The following is a 25,165-nucleotide window of genomic DNA, read 5'->3' on the forward strand; positions in this document are numbered from 1 at the left end:
TATGTTGTTTGAGCTTTGTTTGTTGTGTGGTACTGGAGCAATTGGATCTGAAACCATGTCTTGATGAGATTAAGATACTTTGCTTGATTCTGTTTTGGATTTTCAGGGTTTGGAAACCAAAGTCAGAAGTGGTATGGGGCAGCTAGAGGTTGAGGAGCTGGGTAGTTTGAAGGGTTTTAAAACTGATACTATGCTGACATGTTTTTAGATTTGGATTTTTTTGTGTAGCCAGGAGTGGTTAAATATATCTCTGAAGAGCTTGGATTGAACAGGGAAAGGCGATATAGATGAATGTTTGGTATGTTGTGAGGACCTGTTGCAAGGGAGTTCTTTATCCTTTTACAAAGACTGGTGAGAAGGTAAATGCATGGGTCTTTGAGCTTGTAGGGAGTCTATATGATGGAGGTGGTGGGGCATGGGATATAAATCAGTTATTGGTTGCAGATGACATAATGCGAGGCAGTTTGATATTGTGTGGAATGACAGGGTTTGAGAGAGATGTCGTGAGTTTAATAGAGAAAGCCAACCTGGATGCGTGGATGTGCAGAAAAATGCTCTGGTCATATGGAAATGTGTAAAGGAAGACTGCCATAAGTGCTGTATGTGAAAGGAAGGATGGAGACTTAAGTTGTTGGAAGGATGCAGGAAAGTTGGCTTTGGGGTATGAGGACCTGAAAATTCAGGGGGGCCAAAAAGGCATTGGATAGAAAAAACTGGAATGGTATGAGTGGTACTGATATGCTATGAAGTGGGCTGAACCATGGCAAAGGAGCAATCAATGTAAACCTTTGAGGCTTAGCAGTGGATGATAGTCTATGCTTTGGGTACATAATACATAACTACGCAACTGGATGAACATAAATGAGGCTGTTGTTCATCTGTTCTTGACACTACCTTGCAGAGGTAAGGAATAAAAGTAGCATCAAGACAGAATCCTTGTGAACCAGGTTGTTTTAACCCTAGAAAGGCTTGTCATAAGTCCATTCCCTATTTCACTCAGATACTTACAAATCCCCTTTTATGATGCTTGTCTTTACCACTACCTTCTGACCTATGAGGAACGAAAAATTTTTTCCAGACGTACTTCCTTTGAAACCATGTCTCTTACATGTTTTCTTCATACTTGTTCACAGGTTCCAATGTTAGTAAGGTAGCACCAGGAACAGATGAAGAAGTGGCCTCATATGGTCGCATCCATTTTGTACATTATGTAAGGTGCATTAAAATAGCCAATGCTGGGGACAGTCAAAACAGTCGTGGGACTTTTAAAATATGATAATTAGTGCCTTTGTATTGATAAAATTTGTGAATTAATCTATGCTTGGACAGATCTGCACTTCATATTTAAACCTAAGCAAAAGATAGTTAAAATGAGACGGTCAAACGTTCGTAAAAAATTCCAATTCTGGTCATTCAGTCATTGAGTTTAATATAAATATGAAACCCTTTTCAACCTGGGTAAACTTTTGTAATTCAAGTCCATATTCAATTGTGAGAAATGGGTGAGCATAAAAGTATTCTTGTTTGAGAAATTTATAATTTAGCAAAGCCAGGTTTCTGAAATGAATTCCAACATGATTCACAAAAGCTGAAAGAAAATTATAGAAAATATGCATGCACAGTTCAGCTTTACCTACAAGTGTGTGCTAAGGTCTAGTAAATTAAATGCATTATGGGTAAAAAAAAAAAAAAGTTTAGCAAAGGATCTTTAACCCAAGTACGTAAAATGAAACCGATTATGTATAAGCAAAAAACCAGTGATAGTAGAAAACTAAGTTTGATACAGTTTATTTACTTGCAAAGCAACTTAGAAACAAATAAGCATTCTCTACATGAAAGTTGTATTCCTGGGCAATATGACATCAACCAATGCAAGTATCACAATTAATGTAACTTCAAGCTAAGGTGTAAGGAAAATACTGTGCGATTCCTAAAAGATACTTCATCTTCCCATATTTCAAATTCAATAGAATACACTACTGGTTAATTTTTAAGGAAAATGCTATATGCTTTAGAAAAGAGATCAATTTACAAGAATATAGTTCAAGAATAGCATGTGAATACTCTACACAACATATTGCCAGTAGTCCATGTGTGCATGAGGCAGTAAAAGACACAGCTACCAGGGTCAAAGGAGTGCAACTTGCATGTAGAACTGGTAACAACCAGGGAGGTATATTACCAATACTACCCACCTGTTTGTTACTAGTGCTTCTCACCTGGGTACTGCGAGGGATAGTGACAGCTGCATAGCAAGTCAGCACTTCACTGGTTGTCAAATTACACTGCTCTGATCCAGGTAGCTATCTTTTCTTTTTGCCTCGCCCATATGTTGACCACTGGTAGTCTGTCTATAAACATACAATCTCTCCTTGCTATACACAACACTTGACAACACAACTCACAAAGCTTGTTCTTCATGACACTAGATTTTCCTGCAGCGAGGACTATGCGCAAACCCTGCCTTTTGGCAAAATGATAGCAGTAGTAGACAGAAGTAGTAGGGAGGAACATTAGGCAGGAGCAAACACTGCACTAGAGTTGCCCTCTGCAAGTGGCCTGTTAAGGGTGAGGCACTAATTATAGAGACTCTTATCGCCATAGCCACTCCCACAAGGGAGTTCCAAGATAGGATATTAATAGATAGATAGACAGATTAACAGAAAAATCCCAAAGTAGGATTACGATACAGAGCTTAGCAAAACCAGTGAATGGCTCATGCATGCATGGGACTTAAAAGTGAAATGGGAAAATGTATGAGGAAATGAATAGTCTTTCTAGGTAATAAGGAAAGAAAACAGATAGGTTGCATAAGAATGAGCTAAATTATTTTGCATGGATAAATCACTGAATGTGGCATCATGTCATGGATACAGTTGAGATTTTTTCTTTATTATTTTGATAAATCACAAAAGTAAAAATAATGATCCTGCAGAAATACTGGCATACATATAATACAAAATCAGTATATATGTTGCAGTAGGTCAGTGATGCACATGATCTAGTATTTGCTGATAACCAGGAGGAAATTGAATCACGATAAGTCTCCATGTTTCATTTTCCTCCTGGTTATCAGCATATATATACATATATATATTACAGTTCTCATACTTTAGTATGGATGGCAGTAGAAACATGTCTTTAGGGTCGTCCTTCATACAAATGTTAGTTTGGTGCGTGCTTGATTTAGCTGCCAAACATTCAGCTCCTCATATTCTTCAATACACTCATTCACCTGAGAAAAAACAATTGGTAAGTATTTCTAAAATAACTGGTAAGGTAGCTTACTGCAGTGTTCAAAATACTTTCTATGCACTTTGGTGTTTCAAGAGGTGTATACATACTCTGGAAATTAAAATTAAGCATACATAGTCAAACCCAACAAGTATTTTTTTTTTTTATTATACTTTGTTGTCGTCTCCTGCGTTAGCGAGGTAGCGCAAGGAAACAGACGAAAGAATGGCCCAACTCTCCCACATACACATGTATATACATAAACACCCACACACGCACATATACATACCTATACATTTCAATGTATACATACACAGACATATACATATTAATGCATGCTGCCTTCATCCATTCCCACCGCCACCTTGCCACACATGAAATGGCACCCCCTCCCCCCGTGTGCTTGTGAGGTAGTGCTAGGAAAAGACAAAAAAGGCCACATTCATTCACACTCAGTCTCTACCTGTCATGTGTAATGCACTGAAACCATAGCTCCCTTTCCATGTCCAGGCCCCACAAAACTTTCCATGGTTTACCCCAGACCCTTCACCCCCTCATCCACACAATGACTCACTTATGGTTCCATTTGCTGTCATGTCCAATCCCAAGTAAATAATACACTTCACTTCCACCAAATTTTCTCCTTTAAAACTCACACCCAATTAACCGGTCCCTTTACCATGCTTAACCTAACTACCTTGCTTTTGTTCACATTTTCTCTCAACTTTCAACAGCACATGTAAACAATGTCTCCCACCATGGTCTAAACCTACGTTGAGTTTGGTAAAGTGTGTGGAAGAAGAAAGTTAAGAGTAAATGTGAATAAGAGCAAGGTTATTAGGTACAGTAGGGTTGAGGGTCAAGTCAATTGGGAGGTGAGTTTGAATGGAGAAAAACTGGAGGAAGTGAAGTGTTTTAGATATCTGGGAGTGGATCTGGCAGTGGATGGAACCATGGAAGCGGAAGTGGATCATAGGGTGGGGGAGGGGGCGAAAATTCTGGGGGCCTTGAAGAATGTGTGGAAGTCGAGAACATTATCTCGGAAAGCAAAAATGGGTATGTTTGAAGGAATAGTGGTTCCAACAATGTTGTATGGTTGCGAGGCGTGGGCTATGGATAGAGTTGTGCGCAGGAGGATGGATGTGCTGGAAATGAGATGTTTGAGGACAATGTGTGGTGTGAGGTGGTTTGATCGAGTGAGTAACGTAAGGGTAAGAGAGATGTGTGGAAATAAAAAAGAGCGTGGTTGAGAGAGCAGAAGAGGGTGTTTTGAAGTGGTTTGGGCACATGGAGAGGATGAGTGAGGAAAGATTGACCAAGAGGATATATGTGTCAGAGGTGGAGGGAACAAGGAGAAGAGGGAGACCAAATTGGAGGTGGAAAGATGGAGTGAAAAAGATTTTGTGTGATCGGGGCCTGAACATGCAGGAGGGTGAAAGGAGGGCAAGGAATAGAGTGAATTGGAGCGATGTGGTATACCGGGGCTGACGTGCTGTCGGTGGATTGAGTCAGGGCATGTGAAGCGTCTGGGGTAAACCATGGAAAGCTGTGTAGGTATGTATATTTGCGTGTGTGGACGTATGTATATACATGTGTATGGGGGGGGGCCATTTCTTTCGTCTGTTTCCTTGCGCTACCTCGCAAACGCGGGAGACAGCGACAAAGTATAATAAAAAATATAAATATATTTTTTCTTTTTCAAACTATTCGCCATTTTCCACATTAGCGAGGTAGCGTTAAGAACAGAGGAATGGGCCTTTGAGGGAATATCCTCACCTGGCCCCCTTCTCTGTTCCTTCTTTTGGAAAATTGAAAAAAAAACAAGAGGGGAGGATTTCCAGCCCCCCGCTCCCTCCCCTTTTAGTCGCTTTCTATGACACGCACGGAATATGTGGGAAGTATTCTTTCTCTCCTATCCCCAGGGATAATATATATTTTATTTTATTTTATTTATTTTGCTTTGTCGCTGTCTCCCGCGTTAGCGAGGTAGCGCAAGGAAACAGACGAAAGAATGGCCCAACCCGCCCACATACACATGTATATACATACATGTCCACCCATGCGCAATATACATACCTATACATCTCAATGTACACATATATATACACACACAGACATATACATATATACACATGTACATAATTCATACTGTCTGCCTTTATTTGTTCCCATCGCCACCTCGCCACACATGGAATAACAACCCCCTCCCCCCTCATGTGTGCGAGGTAGCGCTAGGAAAAACACCAAAGGCCCCATTCGTTCACACTCAGTCTCTAGCTGTCATGTAATAATGCACCGAAACCACAGCTCCCTTTCCACATCCAGGCCCCACACACTTTGAATGGTTTACCCCAGACGCTTCACATGCCCTGGTTCAATCCATTGACAGCACGTCGACCCCGGTATACCACATCGTTCCAATTCACTCTATTCCTTGCACGCCTTTCACCCTCCTGCATGTTCAGGCCCCGATCACTCAAAATCTTTTTCACTCCATCTTTCCACCTCCAATTTGGTCTCCCACTTCTCCTCGTTCCCTCCACCTCTGACACATATATCCTCTTGGTCAATCTTTCCCCACTCATTCTCTCCATGTGACCATTTCAAAACATCCTCTTCTGCTCTCTCAACCACACTCTTTTTATTTCCACACATCTCTCTCACCCTTACATTACTTACTCGATCAAACCACCTCACACCACATATTGTCCTCAAACATCTCATTTCCAGCACATCCACCCTCCTGCGCACAACTCTATCCATAGCCCACGTCTTGCAACCATACAACATTGTTGGAACCACTATTCTTTCAAACATACCCATTTTTGCTTTCCGAGATAATGTTCTCGACTTCCACACATTCTTCAAGGCTCCCAGAATTTTTGCCCCCTCCCCCACCCTATGATTCACTTCCGCTTCCATGGTTCCATCCGCTGCCAGATCCACTCCCAGATATCTAAAACACTTCACTTCCTCCAGTTTTTCTCCATTCAAACTCACCTCCCAATTGACTTGACCCTCAACCCTACTGTACCTAATAACCTTGCTCTTATTCACATTTACTCTTAACTTTCTTCTTTCACACACTTTACCAAACTCAGTCACCAGCTTCTGCAGTTTCTTACATGAATTAGCCACCAGCGCTGTATCATCAGCGAACAACAACTGACTCGCTTCCCAAGCTCTCTCATCCACAACAGACTGCATACTTGCCCCTCTTTCCAAAACTCTTGCATTCACCTCCCTAACAACCCCATCCATAAACAAATTAAACAAATATATATGGTTATCCCTGGGGATAGGGGAGAAAGAATACTTCCCACGTATTCCCTGCGTGTTGTAGAAGGCAACTAAAAGGGAAGGGAGCGGGGGCCTGGAAATCCTTCTCTTTTTTTTTAATTTTCCAAAAGAAGGAACAGAGAAGGGGACCAGGTGAGGATATTTCCTCAAAGGTCCAGTCCTCTGTTCTCAACGCTACCTCGCTAACGCGGGAAATGGCGAATAGTATGAAAGAAAAAGACATATATATATGGTACAAGGAATGGAGTGAATTGGAATGATGTGGTGTGCCAGGGTCAACGTGCTGTTGATGGATTGAGCCAGGGGATGTGGAGTATCTGGGGTGGGCCGTGGAAGGTTTTGTGGGGCCTGGATGTGGAGGGGGAGCTGTGGTTTTTGGTGTGTTGCACGTGACAGCTGGAGACTGAGTGTGAATGAATGTGGCCTTCGTTGTCTTTTCCAAGTGCTGCCTCGCACACGCACATGTATGTGTGTGGAGGGGGGGGGGGGGGGGGGTCATTTTGTATGTGGCGGGAGTGGATGGGGGCAGCGTGTGTGGGTGTGTACATGTGTATATGTCTGTGTATGTATATGTTGAAGTGTGTGGGTGTGTATATGTGTGTGTGTGGGCGTTTATGCATGTGTGTGTGGTATGTATGGGAGACAGCGTCAAAGTATATAAAAAGAAAATATATATATATTTTTTTTACAATACTTGATAATATTCCACACAGAGTGTAGTGCAGTCCTGGATAATACATGGACCCTTCCTGAAGGGAATCCTGGGTGATATTCCAAGAAGGCCTTAGTGTGCATGTGGCCAAAGAAAGAAACTATAAGAAATAAGTATCTTCCATGGAAGGATGATACAAAAGAAGAAAAATGAGTACTAACTTGGTCAGGTTTATATCCCTTGCTGGTGCACCGCTCAATTATATCTCCCAATTTCACAACACGACAGTCTCCAGCAACCTCTCGGATAAGGGTAAAGATCTTATCTGTAACACTCTGGGCCCTGTCAAAGACGGAAATCAAATAAGCATAAATTAAACCTTATAGGATGTAAAAACCAAATTAGAGTTATGTATAAACTATTATTTCCAGTAACACACAATACATTTTCTTATATTGCATTCCTCCTGCATTCTTTTTCTGTCTTTATTCTTGCACATTTTGCTTACTTTCACACTAATTGATATAACCTTAACACACAATTTTTCCTATCACTTACTCAACTTATCAACCATAATACCAAAACTCCAAATTTCCTCAATTCTCTTTGGTCTAAACTACAAACTGCATATCCTCTCAAAGAATTTGGAAAATAAACATACACTTTTTATGTCATTCTCATACTACAGAACTTCATTTTAGTTTTATATACTAAAAGACCACTTAAAATCCTGTCCTACTTCTAAGTTTACATTCCCTCCTTAACAGTTTTTTCCTCAAAACAGGTCATATTTTGTGCTCTCCTACCCATCCTGTGTACTGTAATTTAAATATGCATAAAAAGTTCATGAATTGGGGTACAATGATGATTATATAATAAGGATTTAGAACTATTTACAGGAAACAAGTTTTTATTCTGGAGCTATTTTCCCTGATTTTTTTAAGCAATGTGCCTAATGAATTTGGGTTTGTGCATCAATGTAAAGATAGTGTGCAATCCATAAAAGGCATTCTTCTAGTCCTCAAGCACCTCACCTAAACAAACACAATGAAAATATTGACAAATAAATCAAAAACAATGTCACTCACTCTTAAGAGAATTTCAGCTGCAATCTTAACCACTCCAGTGACTTTTCCTCACTTCATATTATGCAAGGCTTTAATTTCCTCCTCTCTTTTCCCTAACCTATTTGATGTGATGTTCTTGCTCTATGGACCTGCATTTACTAAACAACTCACATCTAACACCCTATCATTTAAGACAATGATCAGTCCTTCAAAATCTCATTACACCTCTTTTTCTCTTCTTTGCCTGTTACCTTTTCCCCATCTGGTTCCCTCATTAATGTCCCCATTTGATGTAGTTTTCACACAATTCTTCTCATATTATATTGTTCTCCCTAAAGTTTGCTGACACTCTCACCTCATCTCTCTCTTGCCCTCTTTTTCAGTCACTGCATCTTCCTCTTGAACATCTCTCAATCATTTACACTTCCCTGCAGGTAGGACCCATACACCTCTCTTTTTCTCCCTTTCTCAAGCATCTTCCTTGTCCCATCACTCACTAACCTTGCTCAAATGCCCACATCCCACCTTCTGCATGCTTCACACTTTAGTCACACGAGTAAGTACATTCATGCATATTCTAATACCCTAATCCTGAAATGAAGTATAATTATACTATGTTCTACCCTAAGCTACTGTACAAGGTCTTGGGTCACATTACCAAGGAATCTCAGGTGCTTTGTTACTCCTTAAGCATCAAAGCTACCTTTTATAAGTTATATGTCAAAAAGCACCCAAACTATTATACATTAATTCAGCACTACACATGAAGAAACTAACCTTCCTGTCCTCTCATCATTGTGGTTCAGTGAATCTTTGCTCATTTCCATAAGTCGCATGGCCTCATTAACATCCTCTTTCTCCACCTGCAACAAGTATACATAAAGTCCAAGGACTCCTCCAGGGGATTCCTTTAGCTTCAATCAGTAACTGGAAAAGGATCGACCCTTTTGAAATAAACATTCTTCAGCAAGATTTAGCCATATCAAACACAGGAGGAAGCTAAACATGAAAAGTTACACACATAGAGGTATATGTACAATAAAAACTCACTTGATGAAAAATTGACTGCAGTCCTCCAACTACAAAGCAAAGGTGACAACCTAAATCACCCAAAAGCTCATCTAATATATACCCTAGTAACTCTAACTAAAAAATGTGATAAAGGACTCATTTCAAATGAAGAACTTTTACCCTTTCTGCTTTAGTGAGGTAATGTCAGGAACAAACAAGCAATGGCCTTCTTTGCTCCCATATAATACATGTAGTTTTCCCTTTTCCTGTGAATGTGACTGTATTTTTCATCATTATTATCACTATCATTAAACTTGATTGCCATTTCCCATTCGGCAAGGTAATGCCAGGAGACATGAAAAAAAGAGCCCATCCACTCATATCCTCACACCCCATAAATATATATGTGTATATGAGTAGATGGTAGCTGTGTTTTCGGTGCATTATTACATGACAGCTAGAGACTGAGTGTGAACGAATGGGGCCTTTGGTGTCTTTTCCTAGCGCTACCTCGCACACATGAGGGGGAAGGGGGTTGTTATTCCACGTGTGGCGAGGTGGCGATGGGAACAAATAAAGGCAGACAGTATGAACTATGTACATGTGTATATATGTATATGTCTGTGTGTGTATATATATGTGTACATTGAGATGTATAGATATGTATATATTTTTTTTTTTTTCAATTTTCCAAAAGAAGGAACAGAGAAGGGGGCCAGGTGAGGATATTCCCTCAAAGGCCCAGTCCTCTGTTCTTAACGCTACCTCGCTAATGCGGGAAATGGCGAATAGTATGAAAGAAAGAAAAGAATATTGGAAAGGATCACAATTTTGAGCATGATCAAGATATTCCTATGAGTCCACGGGGAAAATGAAACACGATAAGTTTCCAAGTGCACTTTCGTGTAATAATCACATCATCAGGGAAGACACAAGAGAGAAATATGAGTCAGATGATATACATCGAAGAGACGAAGCTAGAACGCCATTTGGTAAACATGTGATTGTCCAAAACATACAACGAGCGTTCATAAACTTATCATTTTACAAATTTTATCAACAATAAAGTTATCTAATTTGTATAGACCATCACTAATATTAAGATTATAATTCTTTGTGTATTTAATAATAGAAGATTCAATGATATTTCTCTTGGTAATAGAGTTAGAGTTAATAGCTGAGATGGCGTTACTCCAATCAATACAATGATCATACTTTTTAACGTGATTAAACAAGGCATTTGATTCTTGTCCCGTTCTTATACTATATTTTTGTTGCTCAAGTCTAACAGAAAGATCCTTACCAGTCTGACCAACATAAAATTTATCACATTTTCCACAAGGCACTTTATAGATGCATCCAAGAGAATTTTCTGGTGAATTCCTGATTAAGATATTCTTTATAGTATTATTGTTGCTAAAGGCAACATTTACATTAAAGGATTTAAGCAACATGGGAAGCAAAGTGAAATTATTATTAAAAGGGAGAACTAAAAGATTCTTGGTGTCAATGGGAGGTTTGGGCTCAACTCTATATAAAATGATTTCTTGGATCTAAGTTAAAGTACCCTAGATAAGGTATAAGTTTGTTGAGTATTCCTGGTAAATTATATGGGAGGGTATTGATTGAGAGGGTGAAGGCATGTACAGAGCATCAGATTGGGGAAGAGCAGTGTGGTTTCAGAAGTGGTAGAGGATATCTGGATCAGGTGTTTGCTTTGAAGAATGTATGTGAGAAATACTTAGAAAAGCAAATGGATTTGTATGTAGCATTTATGGATCTGGAGAAGGAATATGATAGAGTTGACAGAGATGCTCTGTGGAAGGTATTAAGAATATATGGTGTGGGAGGCAAGTTGTTAGAAGCAGTGAGAAGTTTTTATCGAGGATGTAAGGCTTGTGTACGTGTAGGAAGAGAGGAAAGTGATTGGTTCTCAGTGAATGTAGGTTTGCGGCAGGGGTGTGTGATGTCTCCATGGTTGTTTAATTTGTTTATGGATGGGGTTGTTAGGGAGGTGAATGAAAGAGTTTTGGAAAGAGGGGCAAGAATGAAGTCTGTTGTGGATGAGAGAGCTTGGGAAGTGAGTCAGTTGTTGTTCGCTGATGATACAGTGCTGGTGGCTGATTCATGTGAGAAACTGCAGAAGCTGGTGACTGTGTTTGGTAAAGTGTGTGAAAGAAGAAAGTTAAGAGTAAATGTGAATAAGAGCAAGGTTATTAGGTACAGTAGGGTTGAGGGTCAAGTCAATTGGGAGGTAAGTTTGAATGGAGAAAAACTGGAGGAAGTAAAGTGTTTTAGATATCTGGGAGTGGATCTGGTAGCGGATGGAACCATGGAAGCGGAAGTGAATCATTGGGTGGGGGAGGGGGCGAAAATCCTGGGAGCCTTGAAGAATGTGTGGAAGTCGAGAACATTATCTCGGAAAGCAAAAATGTGTATGTTTGAAGGAATAGTGGTTCCAACAATGTTGTATGGTTGCGAGGCGTGGGCTATGGATAGAGTTGTGCGCAGAAGGGTGGATGTGCTGGAAATGAGATGTTTGAGGACAATGTGTGGTGTGAGGTGGTTTGATTGAGTAAGTAATGTAAGGGTAAGAGAGATGTGTGGAAATAAAAAGAGCGTGGTTGAGAGAGCAGAAGAGGGTGTTTTGAAATGGAAAGATTGACCAAGAGGATATATGTGTCGGAGTTGGAGGGAACGAGGAGAAGTGGGAGACCAAATTGGAGGTGGAAAGATGGAGCGAAAAAGATTTTGAGTGATCGGGGCCTGAACATGCAGGAGGGTGAAAGGCGGGCAAGGAATAGAGTGAATTGGATCGATGTGGTATACCGGGGTTGACGTGCTGTCAGTGGATTGAATCACGGCATGTGAAGCGTCTGGGGTAAACCATGGAAAGCTGTGTGGGGCCTGGATGTGGAAAGGGAGCTGTGGTTTCGGGCATTATTGCATGACAGCTAGAGACTGAGTGTGAATGAATGAGGCCTTTGTTGTCTTTTCCTAGCGCTACCCCGCACACATGAGGGGGGAGGGGGATGGTATTCCATGTGTGGTGAGGTGGCGATGGGAATGAATAAAGGCAGACAGTGTGAATTGTGTGCATGGGTATATATGTATGTGTCTGTGTGTGTATATATATGTGTACATTGAGATGTATAGGTATGTATATTTGCGTGTGTGGACGTGTGTATATACATGTGTATGGGGGTGGGTTGGGCCATTTCTTTTGTCTGTTTCCTTGCGCTACCTCGCAAACGCAGGAGACAGCGACAAAGCAAAATAAAAAAAAAATATAAGATCTTTCATTGATAAATCCCTTAAGTTATGTGGGTGGGTTGGGCCACTCTTTCGTCTGTTTCCTTGCGCTACCTCGCTAACGCGGGAGACAGAGACAAAGCAAAATAAATAAATATATATATATGTGTGTGTATGTGGTTGGGTGGGCCATTCTTTGTCTGTTTTCCTTGCACTACCTTGATGACATGGAGACTGAGTGTGAACGATTTGTTGTCTTTTCCTGGTGCTGCCTCACGCGCATGTGTGGGAAGGGGGTTGTCATTTCATGTGTGGCGGGGTGGCGACGGGAATGAATAAAGGCAGCAAGTGTGAATTATGTACATGTGTATATATGTATATGTATACATTGGAATGTACAGTTATGTATATGTGCGTGTGTGGATGTGCATGTATATACATGTGTATGTGGGTGGGTTGGGCCATTCTTTCGTCTGTTTGTTCACACTCTGTTTCTAGCTGTCATGTGTAATGCACAGAAACCACAACTCCCTATCTACATCCAGGCCCCACAGACCTTTTCATGGTTTACCCCACACGTTTCACATGCTCTGGTTCAGTCCAATGACAGCACATATTTTATTTTCTAATATTCTCCAGTTTCCACATGTGAGGCTAGCCATTCATAAAAGTTCCCTTAGGATGAGAAGTAGCTTCCCTTAATCAATATCACAACTACAGTTAATAGTAATCTGATAAGTTCTACTCAGCTACATTTTGTGTAAAATAAGGCCATGCTAAAAGCACCACTTTTTAAACTATTTCAAACCATGGTTGCACCATCGCAATAATGAAGAATGAATGACTTCTATAGCTTTAAAAAGTGACTACCCCTGTGCACGACAAGAAATAACACCCAGCCTGATACCTGGATTTATCCAAAGTCTCAAGAAGCTCAAAAGCATATTTTTAAATCAAATTTGACAACTGAAACATACACAAAATACAATGCATGAAAAAGGAAATAAAACAATCAAATTTACTCACTGAATCAACAAGTCTGAGTCGAGCTAATGCAGTGGAAAGGCGTAATACTGCAAGAAGAGTACGGGCTGATGTAAAAGTCATGTCCTTATTATTACGAGCCTCTTTTCTCATTTCTACATAGGCTGACACAATATAGTCAGTGAGATTCTCTGGGATGGTGGGTTGCTGTAAAAATAAGAAAGTAACAATGAATATACACACAAGTTATATATTTACAAAGAATGCCTTACAAAAATGATAGTTAACCAAATTAGTATACTCTTGAACAAACTTGTAAAGACTACTTCAACATTCACCCTCAACCTGACTCTTGCTCTTGCTTTACATTGACCTCTATTCACTCTTCTCTGCACACTCATGGTCAATTCTATCCAAATCACTCTTCTATTCCTCATCCTATATCATCTGAAGAATAGCATTCCACTGCTTATGCTGTTAGATATCCTTTCAGTTCATGTTCCATTTATGAGAGTGGGATGGATCATCCTTTTCATGGTCCTACTATCCATAACTACGTTTTTCTTGGGGATAGGGGAGAAAGAGTACTGCCCACATATTCCCTGCATGTCATAGAAGGTGACTAAGAGGGGCGGGAGAGGGTGGCTGGAAATCCTTCCTTCCTCTATTATATTCCAAAAGAAAGAACAGAACAAGGAGCCAAGTGAGGTTTTTTCATCTGTTCTTGAAGCTACCTCACTCATGCAGGAAATGGCGAGTATGGATTGGGTGGGGGACACACACATACACTCACCATTTTCTGGGTTAGCATCAAGAACAGATAACAGAGGCATGGAGGAATAATTCTTTACTTAGCTCCTTGCTCGTTCCTTCTTTTCAAAAATAATAAAGGAAGGGAGGATTTCCAACCTTCTGCTCCTACCCATTAGTTGCCTTCTATGACATGAAGGAATACGTATGTGGGCAGTATTCTTTCTCCCCTATCCCTATAAGTGGCACAAGTCCATCAGACATATTAACGTGTTTAGATTTCATTTTATCTGTTTACTGTTAAAATCTTAACAAATATGCCTACACACACTTACACATATAGGCCTCTTTGGTGTAGTGGTAAGCATTACTGACCATGTATCAGCATGGGCTTGCAGTTGTTCAAATTCTGGGTCCATAGCCAACTCTTACACAAATGAAAAAGTTTTGAGTTGTGTTGTTAAGGAGTGCATTACGTGTTTTGTGAAGGTGTGCATTCATTCCACTACATTCAAGTATAATAAATAAATATACTTTCTAATACATATTCACCATTTCCCGTATTAGCGAGGTAACATTAAGAAGAGAGGACTGAGCCTTAGAGAGAAAATCCTCACTTGGCCCCTTTTCTGTTCCTTCTTCTGGAAAAGTAAAAACTGGATGGGAGGATTTCCGGCCCTCTGCTCCCTCCATTTTAGTCACCTTCTACAACACGCAGGGAATACGTGGGAAGCATTCTTTCTCCCCATCCACAGGGATAAAAATATTTCATTCATATATTTTTCTATTATACTTAATCGCTGTTTCCTACGTCAGCGAGGTAGCGCAAGAAAACAGATGAAGAATGGCCCAACCACTTATATACAACACACATATACATTTCAACGTATACATACATATACATACACATACAGGGTGTCCCCAAAAAAATGTACTCACTTTTTGACACCCTATAACTCACTGAATTTTTTTTATCCAAAAAAAGGGAAAAAAATGCAGAGTTATAGGGTGTCAAAAAGTGAGTACACAAAATTTACTCACTTTTTGACTCCCTATAACACACTGAATTTTTTTTTACAGATCTAAAAAAAAAGGGAAAGAAAATTTGGTGAGTTATAGGGCGTCAAAAAGGGAGTACATTTTTTTGGGACATCCCGTCTACACACACGTGTATATTCATACTTGCTTGCCTTCATCCATTCCTGTTGATGACCCGCCCCACAGGAAGTAGCATCACTACAACCTACTTCAGTGAGGTAGCGCCAGGAAAACGGACACAAAAGGCCACATTCATTCATACTCAGTCTCTAGCTGTCATGTGTAATGCACCAAAACCACAGCTCCCTATCCACATCCAGGCCCCATAGACCTTTCCATGGTTTACCCTAGACATTTCACATGCCCTGGTTCAGTCCATTGAAGCACATCGACCCCAATGTACCACACTGTTCTAATTCACTCTATTCCTTGTATGCCTATCACCCTCCTCTATGTTCAGGCTCCGATCACTCAAAATCTTTTTCATTCCATCCTTCCAGCCCCAATCTGGTCTCCCGCTTATTGTTTCCTCCACGTCTAACACAAATATCCTCTTTGTCAATCTTTCCTCACTCATTCTTTCCATATATCCAAACCATTTCAACACACCCTCTTCTGCTCTCTCAACCACACTTTTTATTTCCACACATCTCTCCTACCCTTTCATTACATACTTGATCAAAACACCTCACACCAAATATTGTCCTCAAACATTTCATTTCCAATACATACAACCCTATCTACAGCCCATGCCTTGTAACCATTTAACAATGTTGGAACTACTATTCCTTCAAATATACCCATTTTTGCTCCCCAAGATAACGTTCTCTCCTTCCACACATTCTTCATCGCTCCCAGAACCTTCTCCCCCCCCCCTTAATCCTGTGACTCGCTTCCACTTCCATGGTTCCATTTGCTGCTAAGTCCACTCCAAGATGTCTAGAGTGAGAAAGAATACTTCCCACATATTCCCTGTGTATTGTAGAAGGCGACTAAAAGGGGTGGGAGCTGGGGGATGGAAATTCTTTCCTCTGGTTTGCACTTTTCCAAAAGAAGGAACAGAGAAGGGGGCTAAGTGAGGATTTTCCATCTAAGGCTCAGTCCTTTGCTCTTGATGCTACTTTGCTAATGCGGAAAATGGCAAATATGTATGAAAAAATATATTATTTATTTATCTATTTATTTTGCTTTGTCGGTCTCCCACGTTTGCGAGGTTGATACATTTCCTGTGTGTGGAGGGAGGGGGGGGTGTCATGTGTGGCAGGGTGGTGAAAGGAATGAATGGGTGCAGCAAGTATGAATTATGTGCATGTGTATATGTCTAAGTATATATATGGAAAGAGGGGCAAGTATGAAGTCTGTTGGGGATGAGAGAGCTTGGGAGGTGGGTCAGTTGTTGTTCGCTGATGATACAGCGCTGGTGGCTGATTCATGTGAGAAACTGCAGAAGCTGGTGACTGAGTTTGGAAAAGTGTGTGGAAGAAGAAAGTTAAGAGTAAATGTGAATAAGAGCAAGGTTATTAGGTACAGTAAGGTTGAGGGTCAAGTCAATTGGGAGGTAAGTTTGAATGGAGAAAAACTGGAGGAAGTGAAGTGTTTTAGATATCTGGGAGTGGATCTGGCAGCGGATGGAACCATGGAAGCGGAAGTGGATCATAGGGTGGGGGAGGGGGCGAAAATCCTGGGGGCCTTGAAGAATGTGTGGAAGTCGAGAACATTATCTCGGAAAGCAAAAATGGGTATGTTTGAAGGAATAGTGGTTCCAACAATGTTGTATGGTTGCGAGGCGTGGGCTATGGATAGAGTTGTGCGCAGGAGGATGGATGTGCTGGAAATGAGATGTTTGAGGACAATGTGTGGTGTGAGGTGGTTTGATCGAGTGAGTAACGTAAGAGTAAGAGAGATGTGTGGAAATAAAAAGAGCGTGGTTGAGAGAGCAGAAGAGGGTGTTTTGAAGTGGTTTGGGCACATGGAGAGGATGAGTGAGGAAAGATTGACCAAGAGGATATATGTGTCGGAGGTGGAGGGAACAAGGAGAAGAGGGAGACCAAATTGGAGGTGGAAAGATGGAGTGAAAAAGATTTTGTGTGATCGGGGCCTGAACATGCAGGAGGGTGAAAGGAGGGCAAGGAATAGAGTGAATTGGAGCGATGTGGTATACCGGGGTTGACGTGCTGTCAGTGGATTGAAGCAGGGCATGTGAAGCGTCTGGGGTAAACCATGGAAAGCTGTGTAGGTATGTATATTTGCGTGTGTGGACGTATGTATATACATGTGTATGGGGGGGGTTGGGCCATTTCTTTCGTCTGTTTCCTTGCGCTACCTCGCAAACGCGGGAGACAGCGACAAAGTATAATAAAAAAAAAAATAATATATATGTATACGTTGAAATGTATAGGTATGTATATGTGCATGTGGGTAGGTTGGGACATTCTTTCGTCTGTTTCCTTGCTCTACCTCACTAATGTGGGAGACAGCGACAGTATAACAAATAAATAAATAACATTTTCTCTATACAGATTTAAGGTCTAATTTTTCATGTAATTATCTCCAGCAAAACTTTCCAAGCATACATCTTAACTTGGTACACCCAATCAGTCTTTCAACACAACTATCTACATATGGACATAAACAAAATGTTTACTCTAATGACTACAATATTCTTAAAAAGACCACGCGAATGGACCGATAATTATAATTTTTACTTGTCAAATAAAGAGATTGCTACGCACACCAGCTTACCCAAGCTTAACATGACTATTCCCTTACCTTCTTCTTGCAAAGAGCAATATAACGCCTCATTAACTTCATGTCAAGTGGCTTGAATTGTGTGGGTGGTTGGGAACAATGCTGGTGGACATAGGTGATGTGCTGAGCTAGCCTATAAAAGTATAAGTAATACATATTTAGATATATATGAACTGTATGTGGCATTATCAATCATAAATGGATACCATGTGGTTGACAAAGACGTCTTGAGGAAGGTGTTACAGATTTATTTTATTTTATTTTATTATACTTTGTCGCTGTCTCCCGCATTTGCGAGGTAGCGCAAGGAAACAGACGAAAGAAATGGCCCAACCCCCCCATACACATGTATATACATACGTCCACACACGCAAATATACACACCTACACAGCTTTCCATGGTTTACCCCAGACGCTTCACATGCCTTGATTCAATCCACTGACAGCACGTCAACCCCAGTATACCACATCGCTCCAATTCACTCTATTCCTTGCCCTCCTTTCACCCTCCTGCATGTTCAGGCCCCGATCACACAAAATCTTTTTCACTCCATCTTTCCACCTCCAATTTGGTCTCCCTCTTCTCCTCGTTCCCTCCACCTCTGACACATATATCCTCTTGGTCAATCTTTCCTCACTCATTCTCTCCATGTGCCCAAACCACTTCAAAACACCCTCTTCTGCTCTCTCAACACGCTCTTTTTATTTCCACACATCTCTCTTACCCTTACGTTACTCACTCGATCAAACCACCTCACACCACACATTGTCCTCAAACATCTCATTTCCAGCACATCCATCCTCCTGCGCACAACTCTATCCATAGCCCACGCCTCGCAACCATACAACATTGTTGGAACCACTATTCCTTCAAACATACCCATTTTTGCTTTCCGAGATAATGTTCTCGACTTCCACACATTCTTCACGGGCCCCAGAATTTTCACCCCCTCCCCCACCCTATGATCCACTTCCGCTTCCATGGTTCCATCCGCTGCCAGATCCACTCCCAGATATCTAAAACAATTCACTTCCTCCAGTTTTTCTCCATTCAAACTCACCTCCCAATTGACTTGACCCTCAACCCTACTGTACCTAATAACCTTGCTCTTATTCACATTTACTCTTAACTTTCTTCTTCCACACACTTTACCAAACTCAGTGACCAGCTTCTGCAGTTTCTCACATGAATCAGCCACCAGCGCTGTATCATCAGCGAACAACAACTGACTCACTTCCCAAGCTCTCTCATCCCCAACAGACTTCATACTTGCCCCTCTTTCCAAAACTCTTGCATTTACCTCCCTAACAACCCCATCCATAAACAAATTAAACAACCATGGAGACATCACACACCCCTGCCGCAAACCTACATTCACTGAGAACCAATCACTTTCCTCTCTTCCTACACGTACACATGCCTTACATCCTCGATAAAAACTTTTCACTGCTTCTAACAACTTTCCTCCCACACCATATATTCTTAATACCTTCCACAGAGCATCTCTATCAACTCTATCATATGCCTTCTCCAGATCCATAAATGCTACATACAAATCCATTTGCTTTTCTAAGTATTTCTCACATACATTCTTCAAAGCAAACACCTGATCCACAGATATATGCAGTAAATGGAAAATTACTAAATGATGGAATACTGACACCAGATGTTGATTCTTAGGGTGAACATGGACTGACATTTCCTTATGCACTTGTACAAGGTCTTTTTACAGTCCATTTGGACACACTAAGTAACACCCTATAATTAAAGAACACTTAGGAAAAATAATCAACTGGCTTTCCATCAGCAATTCTTACCTGAGATCATTCTCTCGATCAGGTCTATCTTGAATCAGCCAAAGAAGATCAAAACGTGACAAAAGTGCAGCAGGCAACTGAATGTTTTGCTCAACTGACCTCTTGGGATTATAGCGACCATATGCTGGATTAGCTGCAGCAAGGATGCTTACACGAGCATTGAGACTTGTCATAATACCAGCCTGAAAAAACATAATACTTATTATGGGTAAATTTCTTTCTTTTAATATCCAACTGACTTTCCCATCCTTGCAATACAGCAACGGGACCATGCAAACTATAATCCCATTCACATACATAGTCACCTAGTATTATGCATAGTGTAAGTCTCACAGACTATTCTAAGGTTCACTATAACCAATATATATGCCATGGTTCAGTCCATTAATAGGACATTGTCCTCATATACAGTGCTACAATGCTCCAGGTCTTTCTATCCACAGTACACCTCTTCCCTCTTTAATGTTCAGGCCCTGATATCCACAAGCCTCCTCTTTCTCCCTCATATCTTTTTTTATTATTACCATTAAACTTATTCGCTGTTTCCCATGTCAGTGAAGTAACGCCAGGAAACACAAAAATGTGCCCATCCACTCATATACATATACATAAACGTCCATACATGCACACATACATATATACATATCAACATACACAGATATATACATATATACACATGTACATATTCATACTTGCTTGCCTTCATCTATTCCTACTGCTATCCTGGCCCACAGGAAACAGCATTGCTACCCCCTGCTTCAGAGAGGAAGCACCAGGAAAAGACAAAAAAGGCCACATTCATTCACACTCATTCTCTAGCTGTCATGTGTAATGCACCGAAATATATATATTTATATCTATTGATTATACTTAATTGCTGTTTCCCGTGTCAGCGAGGTAGCACCAGGAAACAAAGAATGGCCCGTCCAATCACATACACACATATATACATAAATGCTCATACACACACATACACATTTTCTTTTATTATTATACTTAATCGCTGTTTCCTGCATCAGCGAGGTAGCACTAGGAAAGTGATGAAGAATGGCCCAACCACTCATATACACACGTATATATATATACATAAACAGCCAAACACACACATATACATACATATACATACACAGACATATACATGTATACACATGTACATATTCATAACCGCTTGCCTTCATCCATTCCTGTTGCTACCCCACCACACGGGAAATAGCATCCCCCCTTCAGCAAGGAAGCATCAGAAAAAAAAAAAGAAAAAAAAGCCACATTCGTTTACACTCAGTCTCTAGCTGTCATGTGTAATGCACCAAAATCACAGCTCCCTATCCACATCCAGGCCCCACAAACCTTTCCATGATTTACCCCAGATGTTTCACATACCCTGGTTCAGTCCAGTGACAGCATGTTGACCCTGGTATACCACATCGTTCCAATTCACTCTATCTAACATCCTTCCTAACTAGGTTTTGCCTAGCCTTCTGTTACAGACTTTGGTTAATCTGGTGCTGCATCTCTTAAAGAACTGTTCACTATCAGTACTATCCTTTCCATGTCCATGTTGGACAGCTTTACAGCCCTCAATCTCATTACAAATCAATCCTCTTAATTCTGGTATTACCTCAGTACTGCTGTTATAACTCACACTTCAGATCATCACACTGGATATAAGCAACTAAAGATATCTGTTAATGCATTGAGACTGAAGTGCACACGATCCTGTAAATGGTATAATTGTTACAGATGAAGGGCAAATCAGCATCTGTACTGTCTTATGTAAATACAAGTAATGTATATCAATAAAAATCATACCTTTGCAATGGAGATAGTTTGCTGTTCCATAACTTCATGGATGGCAGTACGGTCAGTATCAGCCATTTTATCAAACTCATCAATACAGCAAATTCCCTGATCAGCCAATACCAGTGCTCCTCCCTCTAGAGTCATCTCTCCTGTTAAAGGATCCTTCATAACTGCAGCTGTGAGACCAACTCCACTTGAACCTCTGCCAGTAGTGTACTGACTGCGTGGGGCAAGGCGATCAATGTATGAGAGCAGTTGGGACTTGGCCACTCCTGGGTCACCCATTAAGCATATGTTGATACTACCACGAATTTTCATGCCATTTGGATTACAATCTACACCACCAACAAGCAAAAGTAAAAGGGCCTTTTTTACATCTTCATGACCATAGATCTCAGGAGCAATGGAAGAGGCTAATTTGTCATAAAAGTCTTCTTCAGCAATTTGCTTGACTTCTGCTTCTGTTAATTCTTCTGCTCCAAGCTCATCATCTTCTGTTTTGTTCATTTTTGTGATTCGCTGGGTATACAAGAATATGAACATGAAAAACTATACAATACAAACAGGAATCATATAATATTTGGACAAAATTTCATGAAATCAAATGAAAATAGAAAACTTCTGGGTCTTAACATTGTTTACTGATTCGAGTAAATTTTGACATTTCATCGAACTTACATGAGCATCAAGATATGTGTCAGAGAGAAGGCCTTGCATCATGGCTCGGAAGCCATGACGAAGAAGAGGCATAAATACCCCTGTAATTGCAACATGATCACCAGGTTGACAGAGTCTTGTCTGTTCTCCCCGGCACATTACAGTCAAGGAGCGTGGGATATTACCAACTGGAACCTAAAAAAGGTTAAAATCATACAAGTTACACATATAACAAGCATATCTACAGAAACAAATAAACAATAACAAGTATATATTACAAAGGTATTCTGAAATATCTGCTTACAGGAATTCTAATCCTAATGGGTATAGTGTGTTCTTTTATCCAGGAATAATGCCAGCTTGCTGTTGATACTACAAAGAGCAACAGGGCATGACTAGTGGTGCTTGGACAATATTCTGCCCTTGCTCTCCGGTGATTCAGAATGCCTACAAATACATAAGGTTACTGCAAAACCTTTTCCATAATCATTTACACATGGATATGATACAAAAAACTAAAGCTGATATCTGAGTAAACTGAGAGGTAGTAAGAACATCATATCAAAGGCAATGGAGTTATAATAACATAAATACAAAATATGTAACATACTTGGTCCGAGTGCTCCTGCACTTTGATTTCTTGAAACTTAATAAACTTAGAACCACGAGTCTGCAAGTACAGGCGACCTCCAGATTTGTTTACACGACAGTCCTCACTAGGGCACAACAACTGGGGCATAAAGTTGGACGACTGAATCTGTTTCAAAAATACATTTAGATTCTCAGTTTCCATTAATTATTACTATTTAAAGATATTTCCATTTTCCCTAACCACAACTTCTGGTTCTTTCTCTTATCTCCTTTTGTTGTCCAAATTGTTCCTCATCCACTCCAGACATTACAAATTTCTATCTTCCTACATCCTTCATCATTACTTCTAAATTCAGTCTTATGTTCTATTTTATGCATCACACTTAAAGAAAAAACAACTAAGAGAGAAAGTACATAAATCAGTAACAAAGACAGTACCAGAATTAAGAGCCGAGTTACACAGAGAGGGTAAAGGTCTTAAATTCCCATAGCTCAGTAAAAAGAAAAGTGAGTAGTGACTTGATCATTACCTTTATGTTGTGCCTCATTAAGACAGGAAAGGAAAGCATTAAATAAGTAACCATTATCTGAATAACATCACATTATAATAATCCCAGTCACATAGGCATTGTAGACAAAAATTTCCCCCAACTGTCACGAATGAGATGACACCATCACAACCTCTCAGTTTCAGCATCTAGCTGAGACTACCAAGAATAAACAGCTCTTCAACACTTTTGGTTTGCTTCATCTTTTTTTTGCCAAACCTTCCAAAAAATCAATATTGAGGTACACAAAAAATATCAAAACCATTACTTTCATGCTTATGAATTCAGATACTGCTATCACAATTACTAAGGCTTACAATCACTGCTTTTTGACCACATAAATACATCTGAACTTGTTTGATCCTGCTGGTCCTGTACAGGGCCTGCCACCTACTCTCACTTGTGTATCCACCTCACTCCCCAAATATCATACATTTTCCTTCACTCTCCTCTCAAGATATATCAGAGGGAGAGAGTTGAAGGCTGTACTACTCTCAGAAGCAGGGAGTGCTTGTGACAGCAGTAAGAGCATGGCATGCCTCAAGAGGTGGGCAGAAAGGGTTGGTGGTGGATGCACCAGGCACTGTGAATGTGCCGCAGAACAAGTCCTAAAAAAAGGTGTATTAATTTCCCCCATACTTACTAGGGAGATAATGAGGCCTCCAATCTGTTCCAAAGACACATTCTTGTTCGAGATATCATCTATTGGCAGCCAATAGATTTTTCAACATGTGCAGAATTTGAGTGAACAAGTTGCAAGATTGAGCATTAAACCATCCTATTACACTTGCATTGACTGAGTACAAAAGCATCAGTACGATTAAATCAACATGGAATCATCAACAAAATGCCAGAGTAAGATACTAATCATGACTGATATCAGGAAAGATGTGGAAAAGTACCTCCACAGTAACTGACAGGCAGAAAAATTTTATAAGCAATGTGATGAAACTGTGAGTACAACATGTACAGACATTCAAAAAATTGTATGAAAGCAAAGACAGTATAAGAACAAGACTCCATGAATCTATAACTCAAATTCTATAGTGAAAAATTAGGAAATTACATTGGTTTTGGTCAAAAATACAATTCCCAACTGATGCCAAGCACTAATTTTAAGAAAAAGGGAGAGAAAAATTTAAAGGAGAAAAAGAGTATCTGAAAGTTTCTGGTCCTTTTCTATAAATGTTATTCTTGCTCCCATTAAGTCTTTATTCATAAACTGTACCCATAAGACTAAGATTGAGAAATTTTCAGATTCCTTAGGGAGATTTGAGATGTAAAATAATCAATGTATTTAGAGGACATTATATGCAACTCAAGAAGAGAACTCCAAAAAACACATATCAAATTCATATCTCGTTACCATAAAAATACTGATATTACATTAATAAACCAAACAGAGTATGTACTACTTGTATATACGTACAGGCTGATAAGTTTCAGCACCACACTGATCACAGGTATAGGTGGCAACCTGCATCATAGGTTTGACTTCAGTGCATCTTGTTACAATACCACGTACCATCACCAGCTTGCCAACATGAGAGGCTTTGACATTGCGAATAGCCATGGGTTTTTGGGCTGATGGAGCTTTAAAGTATATCTCACTGGAAAGAAAATAAATTACAAGTGAAAATGAAGTTTACTTTCTCATGAGAAATTTACATGCTAGTAGTTTCCTTTCTCATGAGAAATTCACACACTAGTACTCT

The 25,165-nt window shown here is 40.2% G+C and overlaps 1 protein-coding gene across 2 annotated transcripts in view; it reads right to left on the minus strand.

Moving 5' to 3' along the window:
• Window positions 1-1,758: 1,758 nt before the first annotated feature.
• The window catches only part of Mcm7 (minichromosome maintenance 7), a 38,946-nt gene continuing 15,539 nt past the window's right edge, over window positions 1,759-25,165 (minus strand). Inside the window, exons 5-15 of one of the 2 annotated variants that reach the window (XM_071656160.1) lie at window positions 24,880-25,060; window positions 22,922-23,068; window positions 22,333-22,506; window positions 21,664-22,173; window positions 19,855-20,036; window positions 18,058-18,169; window positions 13,543-13,707; window positions 9,031-9,116; window positions 7,408-7,528; window positions 3,112-3,235; window positions 1,759-2,559 (exon numbers count right to left, since the gene is read on the minus strand). In XM_071656160.1, the coding sequence (XP_071512261.1) occupies window positions 3,155-3,235; window positions 7,408-7,528; window positions 9,031-9,116; window positions 13,543-13,707; window positions 18,058-18,169; window positions 19,855-20,036; window positions 21,664-22,173; window positions 22,333-22,506; window positions 22,922-23,068; window positions 24,880-25,060 (1,759 nt within the window). In that variant the 3' untranslated portion in view covers window positions 1,759-2,559; window positions 3,112-3,154. Of the gene's footprint in view, window positions 3,236-7,407; window positions 7,529-9,030; window positions 9,117-13,542; window positions 13,708-18,057; window positions 18,170-19,854; window positions 20,037-21,663; window positions 22,174-22,332; window positions 22,507-22,921; window positions 23,069-24,879; window positions 25,061-25,165 lie in introns of both variants that reach the window. The other variant, XM_071656159.1, reaches the window with a different exon arrangement.

Source organism: Panulirus ornatus, chromosome 62 (genome assembly GCF_036320965.1).
Source record: "Panulirus ornatus isolate Po-2019 chromosome 62, ASM3632096v1, whole genome shotgun sequence".
In the NCBI taxonomy this organism is placed as follows: Eukaryota; Metazoa; Arthropoda; class Malacostraca; order Decapoda; family Palinuridae; genus Panulirus; species Panulirus ornatus.